Genomic DNA, 16,210 nt, shown 5'->3' on the forward strand with positions numbered 1-16,210 from the left:
ATTAAATCTACATTCAAATAGTAATAGAACATAAACTGTTGGTCCTTTTATTAATAAACAATAACGTAGTCAACTAATACAAAACTAGGCTAACTTTTTTTTTTGTATATACAAAATGGCCTGTTCAAATTTATGAAATAGGAAAAATGCCTGAGCCTGTATCCCATTACAACAAATAAACCGCTTTAATAATAATATAATAATAATAATAATTTCCTTGTATTGTCATTCTTTGTAACAATGTACACAGAACGAAATGTCGATACACCTGACCCGTACAGTTAAACTGCAGCGAGCTAAACGTGTCTCCCTACCAGTTACCTAAAATCGCTGACCTTCATTTTTTCAGAAATAATAGTTTCAAAATTAGGTGCAAGCAGAGTTCTTTATGAAAAATGTCACAAAATACTGCAAATGAGGATACTGACATATTTAGCTTCAGTGCAGACTGTGCTGGGCGAGAGAGGGCGCTGTGTGTGCAGCAATCCACCAACCCCTCCCGCTCACCCAATCAAATTGCTCCGTATGCTTGGCTGGCGTTTCTGGCTGTTTACTTTTTCTTCCGTGGGTTTTCATCTCAATGTGTCTCAACAGTGAACCTAATTTGTTTAATGAGCTTTCATATAAAGGATGTGCAGCCAAAACGGGGTCTGTTGGTTTAAAACCTCGACTGTAGTGGAAAGCCTGATCTTTATATCCCGGACTGAGCCCTAGATTTTGTTAGTGATACGTCTGCTATGTATGCACTAGACTAGGCGATTATCAGTAGTCGAACACTATAGATTACATTTTGTGGGTGTTATTGTATCCCTGAGCCATAAGTATTGATGAAAACGTTACCGACCCCTGTATTAGTGTCCTTCCATTACCCTGAGGGTTGTGGGATCAATCCCCGGTGATGGCAGACAAAATAGTCTTTGGGTGTAATACTGTGTAGCAAACCCAACATAAATTAAATCTTCAATCATTTACGAATTAATAACCCAGAAAGTCGTCTTAAATTCATCCAGTGGATTAGTCCACTTGGCCTAATTTTGTAGATGAGCAAAAGAACTGCATCAGTGTTGCTGTTTTAGCAGCTTTGAGGCAACCCTTATTTAAAACCTAAGTGAACTGTGAAGAAATACAGTACTTGATGACATTCCTCACAAGCAGGGTTGGGTAGGGTTACTCTAACTTGATTACCGTATTTTCCGCACTATAAGACGCACCTGAAAGTCTTAATTTTTTTCAAAAGCTGACCATACGCCTTATAATACAGTGCGCCTTATATATGGCTCAATATTAAATCGCAAGGTCTCGCAACTTACGCCACAGCCGCCGACTCGATTTTCCCCCGAACGTGGAGTAGTCCGCGGTGTATGTTGGGATTTATATACCGGCGTTTCATTGGATAACCAATGTGTCAATCATCATTTGAATCGATCGCTATTGGCTGAAGTTATTCGGAGCCTCGGATAGGCTAGAGGGCCAAAACAAACCCTGCAATTGGCCGAAAAAGATGACTGAATAGCAAGCTTACTAAAGTACGCCATAAAGAAACATGTTTCATTAGTCTGTATTTGTAAACATTGTGAATTTCCCTTCGGGGATGAATAAAGTATCTATCTATCTATCTATCTATCTATCTACCCTCCTGGATTTACTACACTCACGGTTGTAAGAAGACCATGATTGCGTATCATTATTGAACGTGAGAACTTAGGTGAGCTATGCGGCTTTATATTTTCCCGGTATCTTGTTTTAGAACGATCTTGATGTTGCTGTGATGAGTTGAGTGAATTAAACTCAATTCCAAGTGTTTATTGTCATATGGACAGTAAAGTTGCGAGCGAAACAGAAAATAGAAACTAAGGAATGGTTGGCATTTCTTGAATCCCAAGACTTTAACCTTCCGAATGATGGAACGATGCATTTGAGTGACATCGTACGGATACCGCATGCGCACGTGTCTACGACACGTATTTGCTTCTTTGCAAGCTTTGGGAATGTTAAGGGGGTAATCAGTTGGACTGAATCATCTGACTGTTTTGTCGACGTTCCCATTGTAGCGCCTTATAATCCGGTGCGCCTTATCTTTGGAAGATATAGGACCAAAAACTATTTTTTGGGGGTGCGCCCTATAACGCGGTGCGCTCTATAGTGCTGAAAATACGGTACTTTCAATTACTTTTGGATTACTCCAATACCAAACAAATATGCCAATAAAAGACAAAAGAAACTAAATATGAATAAAATTATGACTCACAACACGTGGTAAGCTTTCTCTCCTGGCTTTGATCTCTTTGATCTCCGGCAAAACTAACATCAAATACGACAGAAACCAAATGAAAAAAAATCCAAACAGCTTGCCAACATCATTTTTGCCATTCCATGTATTCCGTTACTCCCCAAGCCTGCACAAAATGTAGTCATTTTATTCATATTTAGGGTTTTTTTTGGTATTAAAGTAACCCTACCCAACCCTGCTCACAAGTTTCAATGAAGCTGACAAGTAACCACCAATCATGCACACACCTGCTTGTCAAAGCTGCCCTGCTACTGTTTCCCTGTTTTTTTCCTAAAGATCTCTAGCAAATTATGTTGCCATGTTTTAATTCCATTTTTTGTCTTTAATCTTTATATAATCCTGCCTTGGCCACAGGTCATGGAGGTGCCGTCGGTCCTGGCATCTGGGCCCTGGCTGTCCTTTTCTTCTTTGGCGTCGCCTCTGCCACTTCCTTCATTCTTTACAAGTTCAAGAGGTAGGTGACCGGACATAAACCGTTGCCACAGAGGTTTTCTAGCAACGGCGGGCCGTGATTTTCACACCTAGGCCTTCGGTCGTGCTACGTATGAAATCCATCCAACCTTCAATAACTATTTCATTGCTATAAAACATTCGCTGCAGATAAAGCTGCGATACATAAACAAAAATCATTTTTATTTGTGCAAAAAGTCCATTCTCCGTGCTTTCCTAGAGAAGATTTTGATTATTCTGTCGGATTATCTATGCAAGTTTTTTTTCTATCACCATTAAATTTAAGGCTGAAAGTCGAGCCTGACCTGTTGTATTTCTGGCAGAAGCTGTGGAGAGTGGGATATTTTTCTTCACCTTTTCATTGTGATACTTCTGTTACCCCCACCTAGCCAATCATAATTTGGGAAAAGGCCTGATACCAGATATCCCCCCAAAAAAGAAAAAAATCTGTACGGAGGCTGCAGCAAAGAGCGGACAGCTGAAGGTTGCTGCCCTTTGCTGTCAAGACAGGAACAAGGGGCTTTCTTCTTAACGCCGAGATAGGAACCAGGTGCGGCCGAGGGGCTTTTTTCAAAGGCCTCCCTTTGGGTCCTTTGGTGGTCAAGTCAGTCTGTAGTAGGAACTGAGGCAGAGATGCAAAAAAGGGATCGTATTTAATAACAAAAGGAGGTACAAAGTGACAAACAAGGCTTCACAAAACAACAAACAAGAAACCAGAAACAAAAGAAAACAAAACTTGAATGGCATTGGAAATGACCCGACAGCGTGTGCCATTCAAAATGTCCTAATAAAAAGTGAGGATATTTAGGGACAAGTGTGGGATATTGGACACACCTGTGACCAGTTTCAAACCTGTCAGCGCCCTCTAGTGGCAGGAGGCGTACCAGACCCTAACAAAAGGCAATGAAAGGAAGCTGACAGACAATTCTAAATTATTCATTAAGTATTTAGCAGCACGGCGGCGCAGTGGTTAGCGCGTGTGCAGCACAGTTCATGAGATCGAACCTCCTGTGTGGAGTTTGCATGTTCTCCCTGTGCTTGCGTGGGTTTCCTCCAGGCACTCCGGTGTCCTCCCACATTCCAAAAACATGCAGTCAGGTTAATTTGCCGGTCCAAATTGTCCTTAGGTGTGAATTAGCAAGTGAGTTGTCTGTCTCTGTGTGCCCTGCGACTGGCTGGCAACCGGTTCAGGGTGTCCCCTGCCCACTGCCCGAAGATTGCTGGGATGGGCTCCAGCACCCCCACGACTCTACTGAGGATAAGCGGTGCAGATAATGGATGGATGGATGGATAATAAGTACTCATGGACAAAATAGAATTAATATCACATGATTCAGATATTTTTTTCAGACCAGCAGAGAAGTCCAGTTCCTGACGGACCACTCCAAGTTTCTAGTTTTCTTAGAAACCCCTCATCGTCCGCATGCCTCGTATCCACGCACCCGCAACGCCCCATCCCTCTCTTGCCTGACACCACTAAAAAAAAGTCACCCGAGTGAAAGCAAAAAACGCGCCCTCTTATGACCGCCCCTTCCTTTCCCCCGAAAATCCTGCAGTCCTTGGCTCAGGACTGAGGAGGTCTACCCCCCTCTGTTTTTCAGAAAGCTGCCGAGCGGGCGCAGCGTTTACGCGCAGATGCACAACGAGAAAGAACAGGAGATGACGAGCCCCGTCAATCACAGCGAGGACACGCAACACATGATCCAAGGGGAGGAGTTCATAGACGACGATTTGGACTCGCAGACCTTAGGTAACCCGGGAGCGAGCCCCACCTTCCGCTCCCTTATACGGACCACCACTAACCACTGCTACTAACCACCGGGGCACTCAAACGCACGCCAAGGTACTTTTTTTTCTTCATACTTTAATAAGTTTAAACAAAGGACTAAATAATAGGTATAAACTTTATTAGACACTTAAAATCAATGGATGTTGAGCTTGCATGGAGGACCGGGAGAAGAGCTCTTAGATAAGAAAAATTCCATCTCTTACTAAAGCACTCCTCCAAACCTTCTCTTTTCATTAAATCTTCAAGGTGACAATAAGAAGATCAGCCCTAAAGGGTGTGGTATATATATCAAAGAACGGCAACATGATTGGTCGATGGCGACCATGATGCAATAGTCAAAACAACGAAAAACAGTGAGTCCAAATAAGTAACCGTTATCCCATGAAATCACCTTTGCACTCATCTAATAGTAACAAAGTTATTATCCCTAGGACTCTTTATTACACGAGTTTGAGGATTTCCTTATAGGCGGCACTTCGTAGTCACGTAACGAAAATGGCGTCAAATTTTTCCAATTGATTAAAAATAAATTATGATAATAAAGTGTCATGAACAGGTCAGGACCCAAATGCGTGACGTTTCTTACACAAGCCTTTTAATTTATGGGAACTTGGGAGTGATAGATAGATAAATAGATACTTCATTCATCCCCGTAGAGAGATTCACACTTCCAGCAGTATCCTTGTGTTGAAAAATAAAATAATAAAATAAAAGACAGAGAATACAAAAATACCCAATATAACGTGTTGATGCATGTTAGGCAGCAGTCTGGCGTGGAATGACAGGAAGCCAGAGGCCGACGAGATCGAAACCAATTGCCCGAGCAGATGTCGGACAGATGGGGTCGATACCGGACAGGACGGGAAAGACAGGATTGATATCAAAACAGGATATCGAAATAAAACTGGACAAACTAGACGGGAACGAAACTGGAAACCGATATTAAACAGGACACCATAAACGGGAACAATACCAGACAGGAAATACCTACAGGAAACTGGACAAAAACCTACGTCTTGCGGGGCAGAGGTTCGTTGATGGACTGACAAAAGGTGATTGAGAGCACTGAGCTTAAATAGAAGGAAAGCCAATCTGTCAACGAGCCGCAGCTGGCACCATACGGGCATGGCCAATTGGGCACCGTGGCAACCGTGACATAAAGTTAGAAAAGAGTGCAGGTGGAAAAAAATAAAATTTGAACTGGGATTTTATGAAAAGAGGTATTGATACTAATTAATACCATTTGGTACTTATTGACAAATAATTATGTTTGATGAATCTATTGCACAGGTATTCACTTTGTTTGAGGGTCAAATGATACAATGGTCACTTTTTGAAAACTGTAATTTACCGAATTCGGTCTGTTGATTTTAAACAGAAACACTCATCGATTTCTACGTACCATATTTTTCAGACTACGACCAAACCAGATTTTTTCATAATTATGTTCTTTGAAATACATGTCTTTTTTTCTTTTACCACATTTTCCAATGCAACTGTTACAGCTTGCAAGCCTTCCCAGATACAGTAATAAACGTAATGGGGAAAAAATGGGAACCTTAGTTCGCTGGAGCAAAAAATGCAGTCAACTCAAGGTAGAGGATTACAGAACATCAAGAAAACGCTCAGGACCAGGCCAAGGGACCATTGGAAGTATTGCCAACAAAAGAACTTAATAAAACAGCCAAGACAAAAAACATTTAAACTGCCTGACTATAATTTCCCAGTTATGGTTAATTTAATGAATGCAAGAGTGTGTGCTAAAGATAGATGCAAAGAGTGAAGGACAGTTAAGAACAACATATGATACGGAAGGGGTAAACCAGTGTGTGCTGTGAGTATGTCTTTGACTCTAGCCACCTCCCACTAGGGGGATATGGCTTCGATAGATAAGTAGGTAGGTAGGTAGATACAGAAGATAGATATACAGTAGATGGATAAAGTAGATACAGTAGAAAGCTGGATCAAGTATTTGGATGAAGTAGATAGATACATTAGATGAATAGATAGATTGATAAATAGTTAAAGTAGATAGATTGATGCAGTAAATAGATAGATACAGTAGATAGATAAATAGTCAGATACTCAGTCCGGTGTGCCCCAAAAATATCTCGTAAAAGAAAAATTTTTTATAATCAAGTGCGCCTTATAGACCGGAAAATACTGTACTTTGTCTATAATTTCATAAATATCAATATTATGTAAAATTTTGTTTTTAGAATTCGATTTGGATTTTTTTGGTTGTTTTGTTTCAGTGGGGGGAAAAAACATCCTTTGGCGTACCAATGTTCTCGTTTGCCCGCGTCCCTGCGTCCTAGACGCATCATTTTTGCTAGGGACGCATTGTGTCAAATCAACGTGCAACCCCGGACGCAACGTTTTTGACACCAAATTGTCATTATTACCCAATTACTTTTTTTTTTAACAAAGATTTACCGCACTCCAAACTTTTCGTCAGGCAGATCCGCCATCCGCCATTGTTGTTTTGGTCTCGCGCCGATCTCGGCAAACGAGATCTCGTTGCTTCGAGATGACGTCATTGTTGTGGCGGTTGTCGAGTGAAAGAGAAGTATGCCTCCGAAAAAACAGTTGGTACTAGGTGCAAATCAACAAAAAATTGGTAATTTCTTCAGTGTCGGTAATAAGTCGAAACACAGAAAGTGGTAACAACGGCTATAATTCCCGCACGAAAAAACGGCGGAGAAATTCTTCAGAAGACTGCGAAGGCAAGGAAAACACATGTTTTGAAGCGAACGATTCGACGAAAGAAAATAAACAAAAGAATACTAGTAAGAAAAGGACTTTTCTGCCCAAATGGACTAAATTATTTTCCTGGTTACGCTATGAGGAGGATGATAATGGATTGGACCTTGAGAAGGCATTACAACTATGGCGGGACAGCAAACCACAAAGAATATATGAACTGAAAAATTTGAAGTGATAACTGCTTTGTATTACCAATTAACTGTGATGATTAAAACTGCATGAATATATAAATATTTCAGCACTATTATTTTGTATAGTGTACAATATTGTGAACTGAAAAATCTGAAGTGATAACTGCTTTGTATTACCAATCACCTGTGATGATTAAAACTGAATGAAAATATAGATTAATATAATTATTTCAGCAATAATATTTTGTATAATGTACAATAAGGTTGTGAACTGAAAAATCTTGAAGTGATAACTGATTTATATTACCAATAAACTGTGATGATTAATACTGAATGAATATTCAGTATAGATTTATATTTTATATTTGTCGCCAATTTACAATTTCAACCGCGATAACACTAAATTTTGGGGACCCATGGATCTCCGTTGGGACCCATAGATTTTTGAGCATGCGAGTCCCTGGGACCCATCACTTTTCACAGGTAAAATGAACACTGCGGGTACTGAAATACGCCCCCAGGCCGTACTTTGGACACCCAAGCCCACACCAAAAACGCCTTTGTTTGCTTCAATCACTGAGGATCCCTTTCTCTTGTTGCCAGGACAACATTCAGGTGTGGTCCTGAGTGTCAACGCCAAACAACTGCACAGTCACCTGAGCAGCTGATTGTTGCCATGGCGACGGATCCGGAAAACACAGGGATTTGACTCCACTTTCTTCCACTTTCCGAGCGCCACTATTTCCTTCGTGCCCCTCACTCATCCTGACGGACACCCTCTTCCAAAGGCTATCTGCAGCCTTCCCTACGTTCCGCCTGTCTCACCGTGATAACACCCCTCACCCTAAATACACATTAATAGATGAAGGTGGGTGGCGAGAAGGACAAGTGTAGGATTTTTGGTTTTGCCCTATCGGCCTATATTAGGCCAAATGCGCAGCGGGGTGGGCTCGATGTAAATGTGTAAATCGGAATGTCCACTTTTGTTTCACTTGAGTGAATTACGCGACAACAAATTGTGTTGTTGTTGATTTTGTGTTGTTTTTCAAGTGGTAGCTTAGCTTTTAGCGGGGACTTATTATAACCTTGCTGTGAAGGATGAAATACGAAACATCTCGACATCTACTTAAATGAGGAGACCGGCATATGGACCCCTTTCCATGTTTGTAAACCGGTGGATTGTGGAGGCAGAACGACGTAATACTGCTTTTGTCAGTTTATACCAGCCGATACAGGAAATATGAAAGAACAAAGAACATTGTTTCGAGAGAAACTCACATTTAAGTACACATGTAAGTTGATTCAGTGCCATATTTTGTATGTTTAAGCTTTGTATAAGTCTGTTTAAGGCTTGTATAAGTAACCTGTATTGAATAGTCCTAAAAAAATAAACATTTCATAAAATAATATGCTCTATAAAGATATGTAAAGTTGAGTTTAACTTACTTTTGGAAGATGGGCTTCAAGAGTTAGGCGACATCCTCCTCCGTGGTAGAAATTGGCCGAAAAAAAGCGTTCCAAACATTTTCTCAACCGCACCAAGCTTTCTTATTCCACTTTCATTTCAAATGAAACGGCTCGCTTCGTCTTTACATTTTACACCAACCATATTGAATAGATGCACGAGATAATAAACAATAAAAATGTCAAAGTTCTTAGCGCGCTGGAGATAAAGTATACAATGTTTACACACGAACTAGGAAGAGGAAGCAGATTTCTTCTTCGGGGTGGCTGCTGCACGAGCTCTCACAGCGCCACCACACGCCGGTAACGGCTGAAAGAAGCACTACAGTAATGTCCTGTACTCGGGGAAAGGTGCACACAATAAAAAATCTAACTTACAGCAATGTCTGGATAATTTTCGACATCCCGAAAAAAAGGTTTGTATCAACCGTTTATCGTAAGTCAAATGGTTGTAAGTTGGAGAGCGTCTGTATGCACCCGTGTACACACAACAGCTGGGTACGCTGTTTCTTATAAATTGCGACTCTAAAAATTAGAGTCAACGTACAAATCTTCTCTCGCTCTATTCAAACCCGTTTTGCTATTCCTACTGTTTTGCTCACACATCCTGTGCAGATCTGGTGATAAAGCACGCTGGAAAGGGGTCTATAGAGAAAGCGCCAAATAACAATTAAATACAACTAATAATTTAGCTTGTAAATGTGGGTTGATGTTTCTAGTCCTCATGATTTGGACTAAAAAGCACTTGTTTGATTTTCATGTGTATTTTTCTTTTTCACTCTGTATTATGTTTTTATCTGGGATGGACTGGGAATAATAATGTCATCCCGTTTTTATACAATTGCAGTGAATACAATGAATACGGATATTTTTGATACACTCGTGATGTATGTAGACACTTTTTGGGGAAAATACTACATTATGTGTGCGTGGCTACACTATAAGTGTTGAGAATTTCTGTTCAAATTTATCGGGACACCGGCAGGAAATCACAAAAATAACTGATATCTTCTACTTTTCTGTAAAGATTTTCTTGATTGAAGTTGGACTTCGTTGTTGATGATTTGAGGAATGCGTGTCCCACGAATTTTGAAAGCAGAGCAGTTCCATGGTTTTTGTACATATTTCCTGCTTGTGCTTTGTTTTTAGTGGGGTTTTTTTTTCAGTCTCTCCACGTGAAAAGGGAAAATGGGACTCCTTGTCAGGATTTTCACGCACGGTGGCATCGCCTAACTTCCAAACACAGGTTCTGTTGTTTTACCTCCTGCACATGATCTCTACGGTTTGATTCCTTTATTTTTCTTTCGCTTTTTAAACGATTTTCATGTCTTCGCCGGGATGCACTGAGCACTCCTCCTGGAATAAATCACTCCCAATAACATGCACGTCTGTTGCTTTTCTTCCACAGCGCTTGGATGCTAATACATACCATTAGCTGTTATACAAGCAGACATGACTAAGTGTGCACTGTAAAATTACTTTTTTCTACTTTCTGTGGATTGACTTACACAGGGATGTCAAACTCATTTGAATTAGTAGGAAAACAAGGGGGCCGGACTAGTACATTACAAAGAAATAAAGAAACAGGGAAAGAAAATGAAACAGAGAGAGATGGGGAGGGGGGAGTAAAAAGATGAAAATAGAGAAAGAAAACACAAAAGGAGAGAGAATGAAGGGGAAAGTGTGAGAAAAGAGAGAATGAGAGAGAAAGAGAAGAGTTATTAATAGAAAGAGAGAGAGATTAAAAAGGGGAAATGAGAAAGAAAATGCAGAGTGAATAAGAGGAAGAGTATGAGAAAAGAGAGATGAAAAAGAGTGTCGGAGAGAAAAGAGCAAGATGGAGAGAGAAGGATAAAATTTTGAGAAGTCAAACAGAAGGAAAACAAGTGGTGAAATGGGCATTAATACGATTATATCTTACCTTTTGACGCAATGGAGATACATTTTATATTTCTTTGCATTAGTCTTTGATCTGTGCAGCCCTTTGAGACTCTTTGTGATTAAGGGCTATACAAATAAACATGACTCGACTTTACTTGGTACCCAGCTTTGGCGGTATTAAGTGGACATATTTAAAACTGCAGCACGTTTTTCTCCTGTGTTTCAGCATTGTCTCGCAGCCCGGATTCAAGCGGTTGTCGGGCCAAATCCAGCTTGCCAGCCGTGTGTTGGACACACCTGAACTAACGTATACCGCAGAAATAGAAAAGAATATTATTTTTAATGTTATACAAAAAATAAAGCACCGGGTCGAGTACTGTTTGGTAAATGTGCCCTATTTTTTGGCTTGTACTTTATCTATTTGTTTATTTGTTTTTAATTGGTGTACATGCATTTTACCCACATAAACTCAAAGTTTGAATACACATTAAACTGAGGTGTCACAGTCTTATATCACAGTAATTGATCGAGCCGATGACCAAGGGAAAGACATTCAAGTTTTACTCGTCATCACGTTATTACCATGTTATGTAACAGTGTAATAGAGCATTATGGGAAAAGTTCATTCAAAGCAATGTTATACATTTTATATTGTGAGTGAAAATTATGAGATAAAATCCAATTCCTTTTTTCATATCATCTAGATCCCTAGTTGTTCAGTGATTACACAGTGGATTCAGGCTTATTACTATCATTAATATTTTTATTATTGTTATTACCAATGTTATCATTGGGCCAGGCTGCGAAGATATAGCCAGACCTGAAACCGGTCCTCGCTACAGAAAATGTTGCCGACCACTGGTGCGGAGGACATTGGGAAACAAAAAGGAACTGATGTTAAAAATAAATCACCCTAATCATGGAATTCACTGCAGAGTAATACAATTTATTTTAATAACATTTGCATATTTACCTATAGATTGTTTAATAAAAATGCTTCTCATGATTGTTGAACCTCACGTAGCCCCACTGAAGAAGCATTGCTATGAAATAACAGAATACAATTTATCTACCTTGTCAAGTTGACTGCTCCAAGGCCGACCAACCTGCACTATGAGATCATAAACAGCAAGACACACCTCATTTGTTTACAGAGACGACCAGGCCTTTGATGACATCACTGCAGTGCAACAGCACAACCTTTCCGTAAGGGATGACAACCACTCTGTAAACGTCACAACAGAGCGACAGCCTGCCACTTCTAGACAGAGATGACAGGCATTTTCTCTCCTCTTCCAAGCCAAGCGTTCAAACGGAACCGCTGTGCACCGGGTGCACACATGGCCAGCCATCGCCGCGGCGACGAGGACGACCATGGGCCCGGAGCAGCCTACCAGCCCTTTCTGGCCATGGACAGCTTGCTGGACAAGTTGCACATTTTGAACTACCAAGAAGGAGTTTTATGCAAACACAATGTCAGGAGCCTGACCAGGCATTACTTTGTCTCCAGTCCGTACGTGGAGTCCAACCCGGGGGAGCAGTTCTACATGTTCACAATAATCGCGGCATGGCTCATCAATGTGGCAGGGAGGCCCTTCGACGAACGCGTGGAGGACGGCGAACCCCATGCCACCATGTCTGATATTCTAGCCGAGGCACGGGCCTTGGGCGTGCGGGTGGACTTCCCGCCCTCCAAGCTCCTGGCGGGCTCAGGCGAGCAAGTGTGCTTCGTGCTGGACCAGCTGGCCGAGAAGGCGCTGAAGAAACGGGGATTTTCCTTCAAGAGTCCCGATTATCCCCTGGAGGAAATAGAGGAACCCTTTGTACCGGAGGAAGACGCTGAAATGAACGTGGAGGAAGAGGAGATGGAGGAGCTGGACGAGGACGAGGAGCACGCTCTGGACCTGGAGGCCTTGAAATTACGCGGCGCTCACCAAGAGGACAAGGCATCGGCCGTCAACACAGAGATCCTTCCGTCTGTGGTGGACGCATCCGAATGGTACCTGGAAGTGGAGCGTGTGCTCCCGCGGCTCAAAGTCACCGTCATGAACGACAACAAGGATTGGAGGGTCCATCTAGAGCAGATGCACCGGCACCAGGCTGCCATCGTGTCCTCTTTCGGCATAGCCAAAGTCTACCTGGAGAAGTTGCAGGGAGACATCGGCAGGACTATGGAGAAGGTGCGCAGCCGGGAGAAGTACATCAACAACCAGCTGGAGCATTTAATCCAGGAGTACAACAACAGTCAGGCCCATCTGGCTCAAGTCAAGGAGCAGTACCGGCAGGCCAGCGAGGACCTGACGGAGAAGGCCCGCGAGTTGGCCAACATGGACGAGCAGCTGAAGAAGGTCAAACGTGAAACGGAGGAACGCAACAGCAGCGTGTCAGACGGAGCACCGCTAGTCAACATCAAGCGCTGCATGGCCAACCAAAAAAAGGAGATAATCCATCTGAACAAGCTGATCGCCAGCCAGCGTTTCCAGATGACGAAACCCAGCAACTTTGACCGAGTCTATAAAACTGCCCCCCATCCAAAAACCTACTTTATCCGCAAAACGGAACTCTGGACTTGGGATTCTTGAGGCTCAACTTTTGACAAACGTTTCACTTTGAAATAGTGGCGTACAACGAATGATTGTATCGCATCAGTTTGTCCAAACTGACTTTCGTTTTTCAACCCGACTGATCTACATTACATTAATGTATACAGACCAGAGATTCCAGATTTCCTTTTGGAAATGTCTTTTTCTTGAAATTCAAACGTCTCTGGATCAAGCTGAGCAACCGCCAGTGGCGGGGAACTCAATTTTGCATCGTCAATGCCTTCATGAATTAAAACTCCACTCCAATCATGCTACCTCATTTTGTAACAAACTATCGTGAGTACAGTTGGAAAGACATATCAACTACATTAAAGGCTTTCTCTCCAAATTCGAACAATATCGATGTCTTTAATTTTAAAACCAATATTTTAACCGTCGTGTTGTCCTCATTTTAAGGACCATCTTTGTACTGTACTGTACTTTTTGATACAGTTTCCATGGAAATGTGAATAAAAACAACATTTCATTGTTTCCACTCTGGACCAATTTAGGATAACTTTTAACATTTAAAGTTATATTATTTAGGAATTTTTTTCTGGGATTTTAACAACACATTGGCGGGTCTTTCTGACCTGAAAAAACACTGTTAGAACTCAACTTTATACCTAGAACTTCAGTTCTCCTCAAGGAACATTACCGTAATTGGCTGAAAAACTTTAATGAATCTGGATAAACTGAGCATATGAAATGATAGGCCTAATTATTATTGTTGAATTATTTATTGTTAAAAATATAACATGTAAAGCCTTATTTGTCTTTTTTCCTAATAATAGTCTTTAAAAAAAGTACTTGCACAGGACGAATACAAATTCTAAAATCAGTGTATACAAATGTTCTTTCTATGAAGAGTGTATTCCAGAAAAATTCGGCTCTTCACATATAACAGATGCAAAAAACACTCAAATAAAAGAATACGTTTTTTTAGCAATGTTATCTGTGGCCGTTGTAGTGTATTTACGAATAACGCGGATATATTTTTTCTTATTTGACCTTTGAATTCGGGAAGAGGGATGGGCGGCACCAGGCTGTACTTGCCCAAGACATACCACAGGAGGTGGTGCCCCTACGACCCTAGTGGTTAAGGGATCCAACCAACCAATCAAATCTTGAGTAACTACGTTTACTCTCAAAATTGTATATTCCTGTTGAGAAAACGCAGTAACTATTGCCAAATATATTTGCTTCAATAACATGGTGACTTCTTAACATTTTGTGATGAAAATTAAATGTGCATTTTAATATGGATGACCAAGAGTGACATAATTAATATAACGAATATTCAATTAGAAAAGACAACCTTAAAACGAACATTCAATTGATTAAAAACGGCCTTTTGAAATAAAAAAACATATTGCAAAATATTTTCATTAAAATGATATCATTATTGAATTTTACATAATTGCTATGGCTCAATTTGAAAAAAATATTTGATCACTAGATGTGGCTGTATTGTTTCGTGAAACAAAAAAAAAACGAGGGCTGGGAGAGCATAAGGAAATATATAAACAACGGAGACCAAAATGCATCTCATCTCATCAGCTGCACCACTTATCCTCAGTAGGGTCGCGGGGGTGCTGGAGCCCATCCCAGCAAGCAGTAGGCAGGGGACACCCTGAACTGGTTGCCAGCCAATCGCAGGGCACACAGGGACAGACAACTCGCTCGCTCATTCACACCTAGGGACTATTTGGCCCGGCCAATCCACCTGAAATGCATGTCTTTGGAATGTTGGAGGAAACCGGAGTGCCCGGAGGAAACCCACGCAAGCACGGGGAGAATATACAAACTCCGCACAGGAAGTCCGGTAACTGGATTTTAACCCACACAGGAGGTTCCCGAGACCTTAGAACTGTGATTTGATCTATACGTGCTAACAACTGCGCCGTGCTGCCCACCAAAATGCATTGTTTTGCCTTATTTTTCTGCACAGCCTTTCGCGAAGGAAGGAAAGGAAAGGAAAGGAAAGGGTAAATGGAAGGGAAGATGTAAGAAAAGAAAAGAAAAGAAACAGGGAAAACAGATAAAAAAGGAAGAATAAGAAGAAAAAGGGAAGGAAGGGGAGAAAAAAAAATTAAAAGAAAAAAGAAAAATAAGATGATAAACAGGGGAAAAGAGGAAAAAAATAGAAAATCAACAAAAAAAAACATGAAATAGAAGCAAAAAGAGAAGAAAAAGTGAGGGCAAAAATAATCAACTAAAAATAAAACAAATAATGAATGGAAAAAGTAAAGTAAAAAGACACAGGAAAAACTCAAAGAAAAAAAGGCAAACCTTCAATTTCAGGTTTCATAAAGCGAATGAGCAAAAAGTGTGCAGGTTTTTTTAAGCTAGCTATCTGGCTACTTTTTTTAGCTTTGTAGCTCGCTATCTTTGTACCTTTTTAACTATTTAGCAGGCTACCTGGCTTTTTACATTTTTTGCATGCTATCGAGCTAACATTTTATCTTTTTACTTTTTTGGCCAGCTATCTAGCTCCAAATAGTTTTTACCTGAGTATGAACTTTATATTACAATATTATTATCATTTACAGAATCATATTTGGCATATGGATGGATGTAAACCAAGTTACACATTTAATGTTTCCATATTTTGCTTAACATTTTTCTTCCTTTGATGTTATATTTTACTAGTTATTTTGTTGTTTTTGTTGTGCTCTTTACAGCTCTTTGAAACTTTTTGTGATAAAGGGCGATACTAATAAATATGACTTGACTTGACACAAAAAAAAGAAGAAAAAAAAAGATTTTTTTTTTGAGAGGTACACTTATCAATAAATATGGCAGCTTCCTGAAGTTGACTCATTATGTTGTATAAATAGACATTCTTCCCCCCTAC

The 16,210-nt window shown here is 40.6% G+C and overlaps 1 protein-coding gene and 1 pseudogene across 1 annotated transcript in view; both read left to right on the forward strand.

The window, feature by feature from the left end:
• The window catches only part of sorcs2 (sortilin-related VPS10 domain containing receptor 2), a 235,647-nt gene extending 225,372 nt beyond the window's left edge, over positions 1-10,275 (forward strand). The window contains exons 26-28 of the mRNA XM_088348692.1: positions 2,645-2,744; positions 4,297-4,583; positions 8,030-10,275. Coding sequence (XP_088204818.1) covers positions 2,645-2,744; positions 4,297-4,555 — 359 coding nt within the window. The 3' untranslated portion in view covers positions 4,556-4,583; positions 8,030-10,275. The remainder of the gene's footprint in view (positions 1-2,644; positions 2,745-4,296; positions 4,584-8,029) is intronic.
• Positions 10,276-11,948: 1,673 nt separating this feature from the next.
• LOC148356480 (intraflagellar transport protein 57 homolog pseudogene) lies at positions 11,949-13,845 on the forward strand (annotated as a pseudogene).
• The last annotated feature ends 2,365 nt before the right edge of the window (positions 13,846-16,210 follow it).

This window comes from Urocampus carinirostris, chromosome 11, assembly GCF_059441175.1.
Source record: "Urocampus carinirostris isolate Australia breed hairy pipefish chromosome 11, RoL_Ucar_1.0, whole genome shotgun sequence".
NCBI classification, from domain to species: Eukaryota; Metazoa; Chordata; class Actinopteri; order Syngnathiformes; family Syngnathidae; genus Urocampus; species Urocampus carinirostris.